A 19,474-nucleotide genomic window follows, 5' to 3' on the forward strand; every position below is an offset into this window, starting at 1 on the left:
GTATTAGCCTTACTTACCTATCTAAGGAGTTATTACTAACTATAGTAAACCTAGTTAGGTTAAATAAGTCTCTTAGATTCTACTATACTATACTATCTCCCTATATTTGCTTTATAATTTAGAGGTAAAAGAAAGAAGGCTAAACTTATAGGTAAATAGTAAAGCCTAGTAGATTCTTATTAAAGAATAAGGTAAGTAATATATAGAAGATCTAGAGGTAGTATAGTAGTAATATCTATCTATACTAGTATAGCTTATAGTATTTAGAAGTTTACTAGCCTTACCCTTAGGATAAAAAATCTCTTTTCTATATCCTTTACCCCTATATACTCTATAGTTACTTAAAACCTACTAAGAAGCTTTAATATAAAAATAGAAAGCTTTATTATATTCTTTTTAAAATACTAACTATTATCCTAATAATACTAAGTTTAACTAGCTATAGAAGCTAGAAGAAATACGCTAATAAGAAGTAAAAGGAGCTATAGTAGAAGAAGAATTACTATAGTATAAAGGAGAGTAGCTAGAGTAGTAGTAAAGTAGGCTTATAGGGTAGGAAGAGCCTACTTAATAGATATATTAGGTCTTAGAGTAGAATTTATAAGAGGGTAGATAGTATAAGTATAACTATAAGCTTTAGGAGAGAGTTATAGCTAGATGTTATTCTAGTGTTATAGGTAAGTGTATATCTAAGTATATTAACTTAATATTTATAATCTTAGTCTACTTATTATAACTAGATAGGAGTGCTACTACTGCCCTAGTCTAGGAGTTATATACTATTAGGCTAATATAGAGAGCCTCCTAACCTATCTATATAATAGCTAGTATAATAATCTTTAGTAGAGGAGTAGTTTAAGGAGCTAGGTATAATTTTATATTACTATTTTTTTTTATATATTTATTTACTAATATTATAGATAAGCTATATGTTTACTATATAAGCTAACTTCTACTATACTTAACTAGATAGGCGACTAATAAGGAGGTAAGTTCTTTTAATACTTTCTTTTTATATAAACTTATATAGTTTAGGTTAATAGTCTTAGGTTTTACTATATATATATATAGCTTACTACTATAAAGACTAGGCTCTTAAACTAGCCTTAATATAATAAGAGTATTTAAAATATCTTCTTATAACTAGAGGTCTTTATTTAAGTTGCTATATTCTATTAATTTAATAATAAGTAGAAGGCTAATACTATATAGTATTATATAAAGAATATTGTCTTTCCCTATAAAGGTGCTATTAAGGTAATAGCTCTATATAAGTTTAGTAATAATCTCTTAACTTAGTAATATAAGTTCTTTATAGAGTTTTAGGTAAGTTACTATTCTTTAACTTTTAAATATATATATATATATTAACTTATTATTAAAGATAGATTAATCTATATATATAGGGTAATAAAGACTTTATATAGCTTACTAAGATTAAGTATATTTAATACTTCCTAATTAATGTATTTAACTAGAGTAAATTCTATAATATCCTTAGGTTTATAAAAAAGTATCTTAATCTTACTAGGTTGAACTAGTAAGTCTATAACTAGTGTAAGTATAAGCTCTTATCTAATATAACTATTTTACTACTCTAACTAATATTAATCCTAGTTATTTAGTATTAGTTTAGAATCCTCTATAAGCTATATCTAAATTTACTATATAATAGTTAAGCTATTAATAATCCCTAATATATACTATACTTATACTATAGTAAAGATATAATATAAAAGTAGTTATAATAGCTTATAGATAATCTAGGAGTTAAGTAATACTTAGTAGCCCTAATAGATATTATTTTAAAGTAATACTCCTAGAAAGGCGCTAAGAATAGGTAAAAGAAAGAGATCTAGCCTATTTACCTATTTATTATAAGTAATAATAACTCTAACTCTAACTCTAATTCTAACTTAAGCTACTATAGTATTTATAATAACTATTTAGATAGTATACTATTTATAATACTTTCTAATTATTTATATAAATATAATATATCTAGCACTACTATTAAGGACCCTATATATTAGATTAATCCTTACTTATATAACTTTAATATTAGAAGCCTCTAGGAGTAGAATAACGACTAGTTTAGTAGTAATATAACTTATATAACTAGGATTTTTCTACCCTTATTAGGTTTTTTCTCTATATTAACTTAGCACCTATTTATTTTTATAGCTTTAGTCTTAATAGTATAGACTTTAGGTAGCGCTTTATCTATATTAGTATTTTAATTTACTAGGCACTATATAGGTTACTTATTTTTATTAAGCCTAGAATTCTAAGGAGTATATATAGTATATATTATAAAATAAATAGTATAATAATAACTAGAAGGAATAATAATTATTTTTTACTAGAAATATTTTAGCTTTTATTTAGAAGAAACGTAGCTAATATTATATAATTACTAACCTAACTACCTTATTATATTATTGCCCTAGCTATTTACTCCTTACCTTAAACGAATTTTCTCCTAACCTAGGTATATATTACTTCTTTCTATAAGCTAGGTAAGCTTTTCTTTTAGGTATCTTCTCTTCTTTTTTTACTAATTAAAATATATAACTTTTATAGAGTTCTTATTATAATAAAATAGTAGGTAATAATTCTACCTCCTCTTTACTACCTTTAGAGTAAACTCCCTAGCTAATAGCATTACCCTCCCTCTTAGTAAGTACTAATAAGAGCTAGTTTAATATAATTTATAAAAAGGTATTATAAGATATATTAGAAGCTATTAAGATTATAAAATAAAGTATAAAGAAAGAAGACTTAACTACTACTATTCTAAATAACCTAGTATAGACTAAAAGTATAGAGATTCTAGATCTAAATAATAGTAATATAATTATTTTATTTTAATAAGATATTATATATACTCCTAGCTTTAGTAAAGAAAGAAAAGATACTATAATAAACTAGAAGATAAGCTAGAATAAAAAGAAGAAGAGGAGGAAGCTAAGGAGGAGAAGGTAGTAATAGTAATAGCATTACTAGTATAAAGTATAGTAGTAAAAGGAGAGTAGGTAATTAAAAAAGGAAAATACTAGGTAATATATATACCTATAGAAAAATTTCTACTATAAGGTATAAAGAAATAAAAGTACTAGCCTTATACTTATTTCTAATATTAAAGATTAAGTATTACCTATCTAGTAATATTTTACTAGTATTAATAGCCAAGATTGTATTAATAGCTATATATATATAGTGTTTATAGTATAAGTTTAACCCCTTTATATTAGGATTCCTATTTAAGGCTATTTATATTCTTTAAATAGTATAGTGCTAGTGTTATATTTAGTAAATAAATATAGCTACCTTTATTCTTATTTCCTTTCCTACTAGCTTCTTCTCTCTCTTCTTTAATACCTCCCTTCTATATTATTATTTCTTTATAAGAGGATAATCTTAAGCTTCTTACTACCTATTTTACTATATCTTTTTAATTTATTACTATCCTATCCTATCTTTTAAGTATAAGTATAAGGCTAGTAGAAAGCCCTTATTTCTTATAGTAATAATTAGTATAAGTACCCCTAAGTTATCTTAAGCTACTAAGCCTATTACTAGTCTATTAATAACTAAAGCTATTATATTTAAGGCTATAAAGAAAATAAAGTAAGTAAATCCTTTTACTACTATTCCTAAGAAATCTACTAACTATAACTCTAGTAACCTATTATACTATACTCTTTAGGATATAAGCCTTCTAGGCCTAAAGGATCTAAAGGTCTATCTAACTACTATAAATTTTCTCTATACTCTATAAATTAAGAATAGAGATAAATCCTAGCTTAGCTTAGCTTAGAATATATTTATAACTAAGCGTCCTAATATTATACTTAGAATTTATACCTTTATAATAGGCTTAGTAATACCTAACGATTTTAAGTTTTTATTTCTAATAAACTCTAGTTATAGAATATTAAGGAAGAGAACTCTAGTATTTAATTCTAACTATATTAAAGGCTACTATAAGCCTAATATTAATAAATATAGCTTTATTTAAAAGGAGTATACTACTTATAGATCTAAGTAAAAAGTAGTAGGTCTATTCTATATAAGAAAGTATACCTATACTTAATCTTTTTATTAATATATACTATAGGTATAAAGAAAAAGAAGACTATCCTAGTTAAAAAAGACTTAGATACTAAGTATAGTATAATTAAGAAGTATAATATAGATAATTTTAAGGATAATAAGCTCTTAAGTAATATATCTAAGCTTACTACCTTAACCTTAGGAGGTAGTCTTACTTATAAGCTTAAGCGCCTTATTCCTAAAAAGAAGCCTATTACCCTAAAGAGAAAGCTTATTACTCTTAAGACTCCTACTACTCCTAGGAAGAGGGCTACTACTATAAAGTAGATATTTGCTATAAAGTAGATACCTATTACTTATAAGTAATCTTAAGTAGCTCTTATTGCTAAGGAAGATAATAAAGTATTAGAAGAGTTAAAGCCTACCTTTCTTAGACCTATTAATAATTCTACTATATTATCTATTACTAGTAAACTAGAAGTAGAATAGGTTATACTAGTCCTACCTTCCTTATTACTATTTAGAAGCATTACTCTCCTTAATCCTATCTAACCTACCTCTCCTAGCTACTAGTATAATAAAGGTATTATAGAATTTAAGATTTAATTTATATTTATCCTATTCTTTAATATTATATCTCTATATTAGTACTAGTTAATCCTCTACTTAGTAGTAATATCCCCTTATCCTTAGATACTACTAGGTCCTACCTTAAGAGCCTAGGATTTAGTTATTACTAAAGGTCCTTATTATAATATACTATAATAAATTAAGACTTTAAAGAAGTACTATATTTTTTTTCTTACCTTAATTTTAATATTTATAAAGAGAACCTATTAGTAAGCTTAGAGCTTACTAAGTATTTAAGTAAATAATAAGATTTAGCCTATATAGAGTATAGGTAGGTTTATTTTTAATATATTTATATTAAAGTAAATTTTACTAATAGCTATTATCTAGTTATTTTTATTTATATTTTAGCTTAGGTAGTAGGAGATTCTTCTTATAATAAAGGATTAGTTATATAGTTTTATCTTTAGGTTTTTTTATTATAATTTCTTTTTATAATATATAACTTATAAATAATTATAGTATTAGGTTCTTTTTATATTAGAAACTTTAAAAAGCTAGGAGCTATATAAGAAGGTGTTTTAGAAGGTATATAATATAGATAGTAGAGGTAGAGGTATTTAGTATTCTAGTAATATATAGTAAGTCCTACTTACTAGATAGCTTATAGTAATACCTAGAATAGGATAGGCTTTAATACCTTTACTTTATTATATATTAATAATTACTAAGCTTTACTACTTTTATTAGCTTAATTTAAACTATAAATTAAATTTCTACTAAATACCTACCTACCTAAGTAAGGCTAGTTATATACCTAGGTTAGTAAAGCTAGGCTAGTATTTATATACTAGATCCCCCCCCCTATTTTATTATTAGAGGTGTCTTTTCTAAAAGAAATAGGTTATACTTTAAATATATATTAAGCCTATTAATAGTATTATAAATACTTAAAGTCTATTTATTATATAGTATTATAAAAATAAAATATTAATATAGAATTAAAAGCTTTTATTATATTTAAAAGATTATAAAATTATAATACTATCTTAAAAAAATAGTATAGTTAAAAAAAAGTATTTATAAGATATTATATAGTATTCTTAATAGATAATATAAGTAGTATATTTTTTATATGCTATTAATATGTATTACTATATCTAAAGTATGTTAAAAAAATTGCGCTATGTTGATTTATATTAGTGTTTTGGGATTGACTATATGCCCCTTTAAAAGTCTATCGCGCCACGCACCATATTCGCCAGCCAGTGCGAGACATGTCAGCCCCCCAAAATGTGGACTAGCCCATGTTAGAAAATAGCCCCCTCCCGGTAGGTATAGACGCCTTCGTATTCCACAGTCGTACCATCATCCCCCCCCCCCCCCCCTTCCAGCACATCACACCACAGAGTTGGGAGCGCCAGCCACCAAACCAACCACCACCAACCACCAACTCGGGGGAGGTAAAAAAAAGAACGCAAACTGGACGCGCAAGCTGGCCCCCCCTTCCCCCCCATCCCTTGCTCGGTTACAGAACCCTTGAGTGCTGGAGCCTCGCAGCTTCACAGGCCCGTCGACAGACCCCCTGGCCGTTTAAACTTTTGACAAACAAAGTGACGAGTCAAAAAAAAGAGTCGAGGGCGGCAAACGAAACGAGAAGAATAAAACAAATCAGTAGCCGGAAACAAACAAGTCACAATAAGAAGATTTGGTTTTTGTAGTTGCTAGGAGTAAATGTCCATTCTGTAGTTCCTAACTTGGGCTCATCTCAATATGTACAGAGAAAGGGTATTGTGTGCAAAAGTGCAGCTCTATAAGCAAGATTCCCAAAAAAATGTTCTCGTGTAAACATTGTCTTTTTTTTTTCTGTCCTGTCCTGCAAGGCACTCATGTCAGGATTGACTCTTTCATGAGCACACTTGCCCGATCATAAGACTGTTCTGTTTTGTTCCATTCTGCGCCTGGTTACCCATATGCCATCTATTGTCATAAACATTCCAGTTTCCATCCCATGGGGGGTATCTCTTTCTTGCCTTTTTTTCTGCAAGAAAAGAAAAAATAAAACGACACTTCTATTTCATAAGCCATAAAAGTCAATTTTATGCTTTCGAGGGCGCACTGCGCAAACTCGCGAAAAATCAAAAAAAAATCATCAAAAGACGCAAGGTGGTCTTGGTGCCATCCTGGGCGAAGCATTGGCATCAGTCGACTAGCCGACTATAACATGCGGTATGCAATGCTTCTCGTCTTCCCTTTGCAGCGTAGGAAAGCGCTTAGAGGGTAAAGGTGAGGCCAGTGCTGCCAGAACCGAGAGTGGTCATGAGCTCGGTAGAGTGAGTGACCTTGGTCTGAATGTCGTCGTGCACCCAGTAGGCGTTGTCGCAAGGGAACGTCTCGCAGCCAGACATGGGACCGGCCTCGTTGACGGGCCACATCTGCTTGACATTGTTGTGGTCCGAGGGGGTGACAATGGCGGAGACGTCATAGTAGGTCATGCCGTTCCAGCCGTTAAAGGCGACCTCGCCCAGCATGCCGGGCTTGTTCTCCTGGCCCTTCTGGACGGCGTAGTAGTTGCCAATGTACTTGTCGGGGAAGGTGACGGTCGTCTTCTCCTTGTTGCTGACGACGACGGGCGCAAGGTCGGGCGAGCCCGGGCTGGCGGTGAAGTAGACGGTGCGCTCAATGTCGTCCAGGGTCCAGAAGGTGACCGTGTTGGCGGCTTGGGCAGCGGCGGCAGCGGCAGCGAGGCCGAAGAGAGTCTGGGTGAAGTGCATTTTGATAGGGGGGGTTTTGGTGAATGAGCTTTTGTGAGAAAAAAGGTTCAAGGATAGTGTTGATCGTCGAGATCTTGGTGTGATATGTATGTGGGTGAGGGAGTGAGGGTTTGCTTTCAAAGGAATGAAGAAGCAAAGAGGTTCCTGTCAAAGGAAGTAATAAAGTCAGACGACTTGTTGAGAAGGAATGTTTTCAAAGGGATTGTATGTGCAACAAGAGAGGAGAAAGGAAATGGGGTCGGGGAGGGGGGGGTGCTTTATAAGTGAAGCCGTCTGGGGCAAAAGGTGAGAAGTCTGAAGAAGCATCTGGTTCTGGCTAACTGGGTAGCGAGGTACATAGCGAGGGCGTGGGTCGTGTCAAAGATTCTAGACCAGAAAGTCTGGAGCCGGGTATCCACGTAGGGATACTTGGGGTTCTCTGTGTGGTGTGATATACAAGAGTACATAGTTACTGTACATACTCGTACATACAACCTGTTCGTGGCGGCCTGGCTTGCCGGGGATTCATCGTTGCTGTTGTGTCTTGGGATGGGCGGGAAGTCTATCTGGTGTGGATGCGCCCAAGTGTGCGGTCGGTACGGTCTGTACCTGACTGACTCTATGCAACTTGCAAGCCACAGTCCACACCCCCCTCATTATTATCCATTATCCATTCATAGTTTGATCCATTATCCCGCGTCACACTGTGCGGACAGGTCCCCTGTTCCAAAGTACCGCCTGTACCTTGACTAGCCCCGACGTCTCATCCTCTCCGTTGCCACCTATGATGTGAGTGGGACGGAGAACGGTGTGGCCACTCAGTACTCATAACCTTTGTCTTGTTGTATGTATGTACCTGCAGGCTGCAGCGCCCGCCGTCTGGACAAGAGCCAAGAGGGCTGATTCTGGTTCATTATTCCCTCATTTTGGGCTGAATACAGCTCGCTGCAGGTAGCTAACCTGACAATGGTTTGGGCGGCAACTTTGTCCCGACAAACATTTCCAGTCTCGCCATTCGATTCTCAGGCTGGCACCATGTACAAGAAGTCGCCGTCCTATTCCGTATTCGTAGACGCTTCTCGCATCGTTGTCGAGGTACATACCCTGTCACAAAACGGTGGACATGTAAGAACTGGCAAGATAATAAGAGCCGTTTACCGACCATGTTCTGGAATCAAAAAGCGGTTCCGCTCCTTGCTCCGTTCTGGTGGAGAGCGAAAGAGTTTTCTCCGTTGCGTCCAAGCATCGACAAAAGGTACCTTTCGGGGCCCAGTATTTTCCGGTATTTGACGGCGTGGACAATACCAACGACGCTTTTTTTAAGAGTTTTCAACGGAGCGTCCACCGGTAGATACGCCGGCGGGCAGTTTTCCGACGCGCTGGTTCTTGAACGTCTTTGTTGGCTGCCTATGTGTCCACCTCGTACGAATTAGTCGGTTACCAGTTATTAGTTACCACCTACCTGCCTAATGTGGTGGTGCTCCTCGTAGTTACAGAAGCGACTCTACTCAAGTCTCGAGCATCGCCGCCACTCGGCGCATAGTGATCCAAATATTACTGCCAGACTTGTCTCATCTGTCTGATCCTAGCCTACATGCTCCGTTGTCGCGGTTGCATGTCTCTGAGCGCTGCTCTGCAGGCATCAGTCAATTTCTTTGTTCTCCAGACGCTGCAGGCTGTCCTACAGCCTGCATTGGGCGGGACAGTTGGTAGAGTTTGTGACTGGCAACGGTTCGACAAGAGTGGCATTGTTTTAAAGTACTCTCTTCAGCCTGGAACGTGCGACTCAAGCCGCGCTGCGCTTTACAATCGACATGTTCGTCGTGTACTCCGTACCTCTAGTCAGATATTCCGACAAACTTCTGACTTTGCTAAGCCCTCCACTTTTCTGTCAGTAGTCGTCCGTGCAAAGTTCTTCGTAGCAGAAAGCCGTGATTGGAGGACGAGGCTTCTAATACGGCCGGAATCGCTCCTCCCCAGGTACCTGACGGTATGGCGTGCGGCGGACCGGCAGTGGCATGGAAGTACCTGACGGGAGGCGAAAGCTTGGCCCTCGGTGCCCTCGGTGTCGATAAAGACGTCTCCGTTAGGCTCCGTTCCGTTAGCCAAAGAGGGCTCGACTCATGCAGTCTGTAGTAGGTAGTAGTCGTCACCAAAATTGGGATGCGGCATAAAAGCAAGCATGTGAATACAAGCCGGTCGCGTGCATGACTGCAGAAGGCCAGTCGTTGCATGAGCATGATTGGGTCCACGTATATGTGTATGTATGTGTGTAGGCAAACGCATCTTGTGCCTCGTCCTTTTTTTGGCTCTATTTTTCTTGCTTGTGGTGAGGGACGAGATGGAAAATCGCGCAACAGCGGGCTTGAGGCTGAAAGGATTGGCCGTGGCCTTGCAGCAAATGCTGCATTTGCTGACCGACAGAAAAGAACCCCGATGGCGGCGGACGGGCGAAAACCACGCAACACGTTTCCAAGTCGGTGGTTTGCCGCTGGGCGGTCTAGGTAATGCAAGGTACCGATAGAGAGATCTTGAACGGGCGCGCCTGAGGCAATGGAACGATTGCCTGAGATGAATCGGGCAGGTCGTTGCAACAGCGGCTTGGTTTTCGTTTTGAGTTTTGGGCGCTGCTTGGGCTTTGCAAATTGGGCATGTCAAACGAACGTGTCGTGGCGGTGGGCTGGCTAACGTGGCTAACTAACCGAGTCAAGGCAGTCAAGAGTGTCAAGAGTCAGGGCGAGGAAGGTGCGCTGCTCGGTGCTTCGGAATCTGCTGCAGGTACCGCTACAGGTGCAGCTACAGTGGTTGTATCAGTACATTGTGCCTTGCATCAGCAGCTCGTCCGCTATTCACTTGATCCGCTGCAGCCTTCACGGGTACTGTATCTCTGGAGGTAATACTGCGTTAACTATAGGTACCTGTTACCAACAGGGCAGCCTCACCTGCACCTGTATGCGTACCGACCCAATACATGAGCCTCGCTCGGCACGCTTAGTATTATTGCAGCAATATTGGGAGCCAAGAACAAACATGTCACCCGACAAAACGCATTTTTCTCTTTGCATCTACGCAAGTCGCGAGAGCTGTTCTTTTGGGGGAATTTTTTTTTTCCAATTGTAGAAAGGCAAGCCTGTCAAGCGTTTGCACCAATAATCCCGACCCGACGTGACGCCTTGTACAGTGACTTTTGGTCGTGATCACTCATCAACTCAAAGGTTGCATAGCCCCCGGCGGAACATGCCGACGTGTATGTACAACTACAAACCATCACCACAAAGTGACTTGGATAAAAGCCTGCGGCTTCTGACAATTGTTTTCTTCAGGGCGCGCCAACGCCTCGCACGTGAATGTACCTACCTAGCCGTGTCCTACTCGCTCCAACAATGGTACCGAGTCGCTCCCTCACGGCTACTCCGAAGGCGTCTGTAACTTGACTCTCGCTTTGTCACAAGTTGGCCGTCGGGTCTCGGGCAGCAAGCAAGCTCGTTTTCTCGTTTCTCCCACTCGTTCCCGGCCGTCGCATACAACTCTGGTCCGAGCAGGCGAACACTAATTAACAAACCACGGTGTGCTTTGCAGCCAACGTGAACTACGGAAGCGTGTGGCAGTGAGTTTCGGAGATGGCAAGGGAATTTGACGCTTCTGTGCAAGTAACGCAATCCTGAGCTGTCGTCACCTCTACTCTAGCACTTTGGTTGCAAAGTGTAGCGCCTTGGTTGTCGAGTCTCTATCGTGACAGGAGAAAAGTGCCGGCCCGTAACCACTCATGTCAGGGTGAAAAGTAGACACTCTCATGGGCCAAGCCAGACAGTCAACTTGCAGCCGTAGCCAGTGACATACCGTAGTATTGACACAGTTGAACGCGCCTTTAATCACAATCCATCATCTGCTCCTGTCCTCCAAATGTCCCCTCTCCCGTTCACTCCCCATTGCCGCGCCGCCCTCCGCCGGCTCCCCGCGCCGCCTGTTCGCGGTTCCAAAACGACCGCAGCACAAACACCATGACCAGCACGCCGCCATCCACACCAACAGCCCACGCGTACCCGATCCGGTACCGCGGGGCATCCGTCGTCTTCCACACAAACAGCGGCAGCCACGCGCCAAACGCGTTGCCCACCGTGTTCATGCTGCTCAGCACCAGCGCGCGCTCCTCGGCGTCGCCCGCGCACACCTCGTTGGCCCAGGCGTACACGACGGGCGCGACGCCATTGGCCGAGCCCGCGAGGAAAAACGCGGCCAGGGTCAGGCCGGCCGGCACGCGCCACACGGCCAGCACCGCCGCCGCCAGCGCGTTGAGCACCGCCGTCGCCGCAATCAGCGGCACCTTGGCGTCGGCGTGCGCGTCCGACAGCACGCCGCAGACGAGCGCCGCCGCAATCGTCACCGCCGGCGAGACCGTCGTGATTGTGTTGATGGCCGCGACGCCGTAGCCCTCGGCCTTGAGCCACAGCGGCAGCCCGCTGTTGGCCGACACGCCGTCCGCCTGCGAGAAGAAGAAGGCGAAGCCCACCAGCACCCAAAAGTGCCAGCCCGCGAGCGTGCGCCGCGCGGCCGCCCATGTCAGCGGCCTGCGCGGCTCCGTGCGGTCGCGGCGCATGCGGGCCCGCGCGAGCGCCGCCTCGCGCGCCGTCAGAAACGTCAGCCGCGGCGCCTCGGGCAGGCCCGGCAGGCAGACGAAGCCGAGCACGGCGACGGGTATGGTGCACGCGAAGCAGATGATGTACAGCCAGCGCCAGCCCTCGATGCCGGCGCGCAGGTGCAGCGATGCGTATGCACCCGACTGGATGTAGCCCGCGCTCATGGCGCCGACCTGGCTGGCGACGAAGAACAGGGCGCCGCGGCGGCCGGCCTCGGCCCGCGTGTACCAGCACCCGAGGTACCACTGGACGGCCGGGAAGAAGAGGCTGCCGGCGGCGCCGATGAGGAAGCGCACGGCGTAGAGCGGGCCGACGCTGTTGACGCGGTACTGCGCCAGCGTGAGCACGCCCCAGAGCACGTCGGCCGCGGGGATGCACCAGCTGGCCGAGAGCCGCGTCATGAGCAGCGTCAGCGGCACCTGCAGCGTGATGTAGCCCACCATGTACGCCGTGTTGAGGTAGTTGAGCTCGTTGCCAAAGAGGTGCAGGTCCTCCCGCATGCCGCTCACGTAGGCCGCGCTCAGCGCCGACTGGTCGAGCACCTTGGCCCAGTAGGCGAGGAAGACGAAGACGAGGATGAGGAGGTCCAGCTTGAGAATGAGACGCCGCTCCTCGGGCGTGTCGCTCGGTGAGAACCACTGGTACCACTTCTGGCGGACGGGCTGCTCCTCTTGGAGGGTAGTGGCGGAGGAGGCATCGAGAGGTTGGAGTGCGGGCTGTTTTTCAGTGGGTGTGGTGGTGGTGGCACTGACTGCGGTCTTTTCAACAGTGTCGGACATTGTGTTGGACGGATAGGTCGTGTTGATGGCTGAAAAGACTGTGAAAAGCACGAGACGGAACGGGCCGACGAGGGCGCTGCACCGATTTCGGGCGTGCATCGTGTGCCATCACGCCATCGCCAGTGCCCACAGTCGAAACCCGAGTCATCTCCAGGGCAAGGATATGCTCTCGTGACTGTTTATGGGCCCGGGTTATCTGTCGATCCGTTTTTGATGATCTCTTCGACTAATTCGTGGTCCAACAAGGTGCAATTGGCCAGAAAATGAGATGCAAACATTGTTAAATGCAATTGTGTAAGACAGCTTCCGCAACGCATGGGCGTCTTATGCGACACGGAGAACGAACCAACATACTAGGGAACCACTCCCAAAGAGATGTTGCTATGTCCCGAATTAGTGGACAAGATGAAAATAAACGCGGCGTCTCGGTGACCATGGTATAAGATTGCTAGCACGCGTTCTCTTACTTACAAGTCTCTGGCAGTTTATACTTGGAGGCTTACAGCAAATTCTCTGGTTACCCCTCACAAGTATGGTGTTTGTTGGAGATTGGATATTGACGCCCTTGAGCTCAGTGATATAATTGTCATGGTAGGTAGGGGGCTTGCGGGAGTCACAGGTCATACCTATGTATTTCAAAGCCAGCTGGGGGCTCATCATTCTGTAAAGTCAATCACCACGTGTGCTCTCTGGCCATGCCGTTTGAATTGGGTTGCAAGTCAAGGCAAAGAATGTCACCTCTGTGCAATGGTTGGTTGACGGCACTGAAATCGAATGGATACTGTACTTTTCGAGCATTTCTCATGATATTCGGCAGCGGAGCTCAGGCTCGCATGCACCCATGTACACACCCGGTACACTATATAAGACGAGCGTAGCAATTAGATACTTTTATGTAGCGTTTTCATTAATGTACTTTTTTTGTAGGCGTTGCTGACTGGCGTCTTTCAACACCGGTGCGCGCCACACCTTGCCCATGACCGTCCCTTACTTGGTGCGCTTGTACACCTTTGCCAGAAAGACTTCAAAAATCTCCTTTTTGAGGCCGTCGCTCTCGTCAACCTTGGCAATCATGGCGCGGATCTCTTCGGCGCGCTTCTCCTCAAACTCGAGGTAGACATCCTTGAGCTTCATGTCGTCGTAGAGCTTCTTGATGACGGCCTCCTTGGCGTCGTCCTTTTGACCGTAGTTTTCCTCGAGAATCTGGCGCTGGGCGGGCGTGGCCAGCTCGAGGGCCTTGTTGACGAGCCAGGAGCACTTGTTGTCCTTGATATCGGTGCCGATCTTGCCAATGTGCTCGGGCAGGCCAAAGTTGTCGAGGTAGTCGTCCTGGACCTGGAAGTACTCGCCGAGGGGGATGAGGATGGCCTCGGCCTGCTTGAGGTTGGCTGGCGTGGCGAGGTTGAGCTGGTGGAGGGCGAGGGCGACGGGGAGGTAGAATGAGTAGTAGGACGTCTTGTAGATGACGATGAACTGGTACTTTTGCATGGAAAAGTTGTCGAGGTTGACCTGGTCCTCGGGGGCGGTGAGCAGGTCGCAGAGCTGGCCGAGCTCCGTCTGCAGCGCGACCTCGTGGAAGAGCTCGACGAGGTCAATGTAGGCCGGGTGGGTGCGGAAGAACTTTTTGAGCAGCGTGTAGATGGACGACTCGAGCATAAAGGCGTCGTTGATGGCCGTCATGCCGACGCCGGGCATGCGGTACCAGCAGGGCTTGCCGCGGCGGGTGATGCTGCTGTCCATGATGTCGTCGGAGACGAGGAAGAAGGCTTGCAGCAGCTCCGTCATCCAGCCGAGGGTGGCGGCGTGAAAGTATTGCTCGTCGGAGAGCTTCTCGCCGAGGAGGAGGGAGACGGAGTCGGGGACGGACATGCCGCGGTTGCATTTGCCGCCGAGCGTGTTGGTCTCGAGGCTCTATGTGCTGCATGTGAGCTGCTGTTTGGCACTTGATCACGACAATGGGTTCGTACCTCTTTGAGCCACTCCAGTTCCTTTTGGGGGAGCTTGTAGGACTGGGCATGTTCGAGGATGGCGGCCTGGAGCTTGGGCCAGACGGTCTCGAACTGCTGGAGGGTGGTGGTTTCGGCAGGCATCTTGTCTGATGGACTTGGGGTGAAGAAGAAAACGAGACGCTCCGAGCAGCTTTGGAGTATCTAGGTAGCAATTGCAATGAGGGCAATGCGGGGGCGGTAAGGAAATGAGGGCTTGTCTGGTTGGGTATCATGACTTTATCGCGGTTCAACCCCTCCACGTGATAAAGGTACATGCAATTTGGTGGCAAATTTGGTGTAGAGAGAGGTATTCAAGCCCCACTACATCAGGGGTCCCTGGCCATGGTGCAAAGGCCGGTGGCCAGACGCGGGGGCATTTGCACGGACATTGTCACATTGGGGTGATGAAGTTTTGATGCCATATTTGGAAATTGAGGCGACAAGGGCGTCTGCCTTGGGCGCCTGCGCTACAAAAGGGGAATGAAGCAACTCAATGGCTTGTGTTGGGATGGAAAGGTCCGTTGGTGGGGTAAATGATACAGAGGCCTGAGGTGGGCGGCTGGGAAGAAAAAACCCGAAATCCCACTTGCGTCTGGGCTGCCAAATTCCGTTAGTTAGAAGAGGCATGGACAGAAATACACCGCAACAACTCTTTTTGGACGCCGGGTTACGCCGACACTCAATTCGGCTCGTGCAGGAGTGCGACTGCATTTGGAGCAATTCCGATATGATTCTACAAATGAAGGCGCGGAAAACGGGGTTGGCCACGCATTGGTGCAAAAACGGTTTGCGTCACGGCGGGATGCATTCGGAAGTTTGCACAGTGGTTGTGGTAGTGCAGCGCGTGCTGGATGCGGCGAGCTGCGACCAACTGCGTGAATATTGAATGCGAATCAATATCCGAATGGCCCATTGCAAATCCTGGTGCAGTTGTTGGCTGGTGGACGGCCCCGGTGACGAAAGCCTGCCAACGCATGGCGACAATGCATTCACTGATTGTGCCTGTCGGGATCCGGCGTTTGTCAGGTTCCAATTGCGCCGATTCTGGTGAGTCAATGACGCCGGATTTCGGTACTCATGCGTGCGTCCTTGACAAGTTGGTGGTTGGGCAGGACTGGAATGCATTTGGAATGCTGGACGCGGTAGATGAATTCCTGTCTTCCAAGTGTTGCCAATCGCAACAGCGTTTCCGCGGCCACCCACTTCGCCGGTGACGGCTTTGACAAAGTTGAAGAAAAAAAGCAACAAGTGCCTTTGCAGGTTTGCAATGGGGCCAATAAAGCATCGATTTCCTGGACTGTCAGGAATGCCTGCATCGCACACGAGCTTTGGAGGCAGGGTAAGCGCAGGCAGTGAAGGTGCTACCCTGGAGCAATGCTGCCCGCATGTATATGTTTTCCAGAAGATTTCATGTCTGATTGGTAGTCATGTCAATCATCATCCAACACGTCGACCTTTGCTGATCAGTGAAACACCAGGTTCCAAGACAGAACTGGGTAAGTGACGCTACCAGCACCGACGGATGCAATCATCCGCGCTCGCAACGACTTATTCCTTCACCCGTTGACCGGAAATGTGCATCGGCTTTAGCTGTCATAGCGCACACTTCCTACCTACCAAATTAGGTAGTTTCGCCGCGACCAGTCTGCCAACAACAAGATTTTCATCGGCCGGCGAGACAGGGTTGTAATGACCCATGCTGAACCCAGCTATCCATGCATTGAACAAGCAGATCTACGCGGATCGCAGAGCCCGTGCTCGGAGTTATAACTACGGTTGCGGTCCGTTTTTATTTCATTTCCGAGCCGGACCACCATCAGATATGCACAAAGCACATCATCGAGATGGCTCCCGTGCCACTCCATATCCATGAGTACCTCGAAACCATCATCTAACCTGTCTTTGGACCTTTGGAAGCGTATCGCACGTACATGCCGGGACGGAAACATCAATGTATATGCATGCACGGCACAAACTCACGAGCTCCCATTGACGCTTTCCGTTGATGCACCCTCGTGCTGTATTCCAAGAAGCGAGAGTGTCTAGCTCTGCAGCAGCCCCGGTACTACGCCGTTTCTAAACCGCCCAGCTCCCACTTGGCCAGGTTGAAATGTTCGAACCGCAGAGGCAAGCAAAGCTGCTCGGCCGTTCCCAACGTCACGAGGCTCGCACCGAGGACGCTTACCAGAAGCATTCCAATGGCCGTTGCAACGCCGCCAGAAAACAAGCCACTGCAAATACGAGCCGCTAGTCCAGAATCGAAACTTGAGAAGAAAAAAAAAAGACGAACACACTGCGAGGATACGGTGTAGCAGCCTATCCAGGCTGTTCCTCGTTACAGGGCTGGCCAACAACCACTTTGTCGTCTCGGTAAGCTGTAAACAGCCTCACCACACCACCGCCGCCACCACCACACCTTTTGGTTAGTTTCGTCAAGCTGACGGGCGACTCACCAATGGCGTACGCTGGACGCGCTTCCAGTCCCAGAGAAGAGAGTTTGGGTGGCCTGGCGCCAGGTGGACAACTACAACGAGATAAGTAATAAAAGGTGAGATGGGCGATGGGAGTCTCCGGTGCGTACGGAGCTCGCCACCTTGTTGCCCACAGTTCTTCCTTGTCGTTCTTTATTTTTCTTCCCGACTTGGACTAACGGGGGATCCGCCTCGTGTTCAGCAACTTTGGAGGAGCTGGTGACGCCATGTTTGGGCTTCTCGCTTGCCGTCATAAAAATCCCGCCAAGCGAATTTCTTCCCACAAACCAACTCCATCGTGCCACTTTGCGCACATCCCATGCTGTACCTGTCCGGATCACTGCCGCGAGGAGCGGATGATTGGGCGGGATAACAACCCGGAAGGAACATCGAACGATCCTCTCCTCCCCACCCTCTGGGCCCCAAAATCAATAGTTAGTCCTGGGAGCTTGTTAGACCAAAGCCGTGTGCCTTGCAGCAAGGCAGGGCCGACGGCGTTGCGGAGGCAAGGCCAAAAAAGAGACCCACACCGGAGCCTGGATGGACAGGGGTCCCACTATCAAGGCTCCGGAGACGCCAGGTTTTTTTTTTCCTGGTTTTAGCTCATACGCCGTGCCTACACTCGGAAACTAACTGCTGCTAGGCTGAGCCGTTGGGCTGAGGGAAGTTGGTGGCGGAAGCCCAGAAGGACGTGATGGTGTAGAGGCTACTGTATAGGTATTGTACGCAATGGCAGCAACGACATTATATGGCGTCAGATGTCTACTTGCTCCTGTTTGTTTACACTATCTATCCCTTGATGGGAGCCAATCTCACTTGTTCCTCTGTTTTTAATCATTTTTTATTTTTATTTTTTTTAAGGTTTCTCCTGCGTAAAGGCGCGGCTCTCTCCAGCCAGTCTGCGACGGACGACCCGTCCAGAATGGTGTGAGGCAATTTGCAGGCCAAAAAAAAATACAAAAAATACAAAAAAATATGGACAACAAGTAGCTAGTTTCATCTCGAAAAGGGAAAAGCGTCGCTCTTCTCTTCGCCGACCAAAAAACCAGCCCGCTTCGCAGTGGGAAAAAAAAAGGCCCGTACGGCTTACACCTAAGAACCGGGTGGGGGCGCCAGACTTCCGGATCCGCAACAGCGTTATCCGGATCCGGCGACGGCACCGCCGCCTTCACCTTCATCATCATCGATCCAACCCTCGCCTAATGCCCAACTAACCAGATTTCGATTGTATTTCTTTTCTATTGGTTTATTTTTATTATTATTTTATTTTTTTACTTCCTTGGCCGGTTTCGATTCTATTCTCGTCTCTTTCTTGCTAGGCCGTATTGATAGCACCACCCATATCTCGCTCCGCTGCAACCGGTTCTCACGAACCCCCCACCGGCCGTTGGACTACAAAGACCCTCCGCAACCCCCAGCATAAAACTTCTTTTTTTCCCCCCCTTCTCTTCATCTAAAAACTACAGCTTAGGTTCACAACGCTTTCAAAACTTTTTGGTTCTTTTCAATATCCACACATTCGCTTTGCACCATATCCAACAAACATCGAAACCTAGTCAACATGAAGTTCTCTCTCATCGCTCTCGCTACCGGCGCCGCCGCCATGATGAACGGCACCCGACCTGAGCCTGGCAACATGACCACCTATACTACCGTCGTTACTGCTTTCACTACCTTCTGCCCTGTATGTCTCTTTATTTCCCGAGAGCGTTTTAGCCACGTGCCGGATCTTCGGAGTCGGACCGCCCGCCGTCGTCCCGAGCTTCCACGGCCTGCCTGCCAGCGCAGCACAGACGAATCTCGTGTATGAAATATGATGGACTAACACCGACTTCACAGGGCCCTACTCTGATCCCCGTCCACGGTAACAAGACCATCACCGTCACCAAGGCCACCACCCTGACCATTACCGGTATGTGCACTCTCCGTCCGCCCAGCTCCGGCCCATCCCGTTCAATCACTAACACGGCCTCATCCAGACTGCCCTTGCACCATTGTCACCAGCTCCTTTCACGTTCCTCCCCCCACCAACGTGCCTCCTCCTCCTCCCGGCAACAAGAACCCCCCTCCGGCTAACAAGCCCTCTCCTCCTCCTGCCGTCAACCCTCCCCCCGCCGTCAACCCTCCCCCTGCTGTCCAGACTACTCCGGCCGCCAACCCTCCTGCCGCCAACCCTCCGGCCGCCAACCCTCCGGCCGCCAACCCGCCTGCTGCCAACCC

At 45.3% G+C, this 19,474-nt stretch overlaps 4 protein-coding genes across 4 annotated transcripts in view; 1 reads left to right on the forward strand and 3 right to left on the reverse strand.

Moving 5' to 3' along the window:
- Positions 1-6,899: 6,899 nt before the first annotated feature.
- CCM_03201 (uncharacterized protein) lies at positions 6,900-7,400 on the reverse strand (the record flags this gene model as incomplete). The annotated part of the gene is made up of 1 exon (XM_006668352.1): positions 6,900-7,400. The coding sequence occupies one exon, from the start codon at positions 7,398-7,400 to the stop codon at positions 6,900-6,902; it is 501 nt and encodes a 166-aa protein (XP_006668415.1).
- Positions 7,401-11,298: 3,898 nt separating this feature from the next.
- On the reverse strand, positions 11,299-12,894 carry CCM_03202 (pantothenate transporter; the record flags this gene model as incomplete). The annotated part of the gene is made up of 1 exon (XM_006668353.1): positions 11,299-12,894. The coding sequence occupies one exon, from the start codon at positions 12,892-12,894 to the stop codon at positions 11,299-11,301; it is 1,596 nt and encodes a 531-aa protein (XP_006668416.1).
- Positions 12,895-13,782: 888 nt separating this feature from the next.
- CCM_03203 (farnesyl pyrophosphate synthetase (FPP synthetase)) lies at positions 13,783-14,885 on the reverse strand (the record flags this gene model as incomplete). The annotated part of the gene is made up of 2 exons (XM_006668354.1): positions 13,783-14,706; positions 14,763-14,885. 2 exons carry the CDS (start codon positions 14,883-14,885, stop codon positions 13,783-13,785), a joined length of 1,047 nt encoding a protein of 348 aa, XP_006668417.1.
- A 3,930-nt stretch (positions 14,886-18,815) lies between these two features.
- The window catches only part of CCM_03204 (uncharacterized protein), a gene marked incomplete at both ends in the record, with an annotated part of 904 nt that continues 245 nt past the window's right edge, over positions 18,816-19,474 (forward strand). The window contains 3 exons of the mRNA XM_006668355.1: positions 18,816-18,938; positions 18,992-19,166; positions 19,234-19,459. Coding sequence (XP_006668418.1) covers positions 18,816-18,938; positions 18,992-19,166; positions 19,234-19,459 — 524 coding nt within the window. The remainder of the gene's footprint in view (positions 18,939-18,991; positions 19,167-19,233; positions 19,460-19,474) is intronic.

The sequence above is a fragment of the Cordyceps militaris genome (genome assembly GCF_000225605.1).
Source record: "Cordyceps militaris CM01 unplaced genomic scaffold CCM_S00002, whole genome shotgun sequence".
Lineage (NCBI taxonomy): Eukaryota > Fungi > Ascomycota > Sordariomycetes > Hypocreales > Cordycipitaceae > Cordyceps > Cordyceps militaris.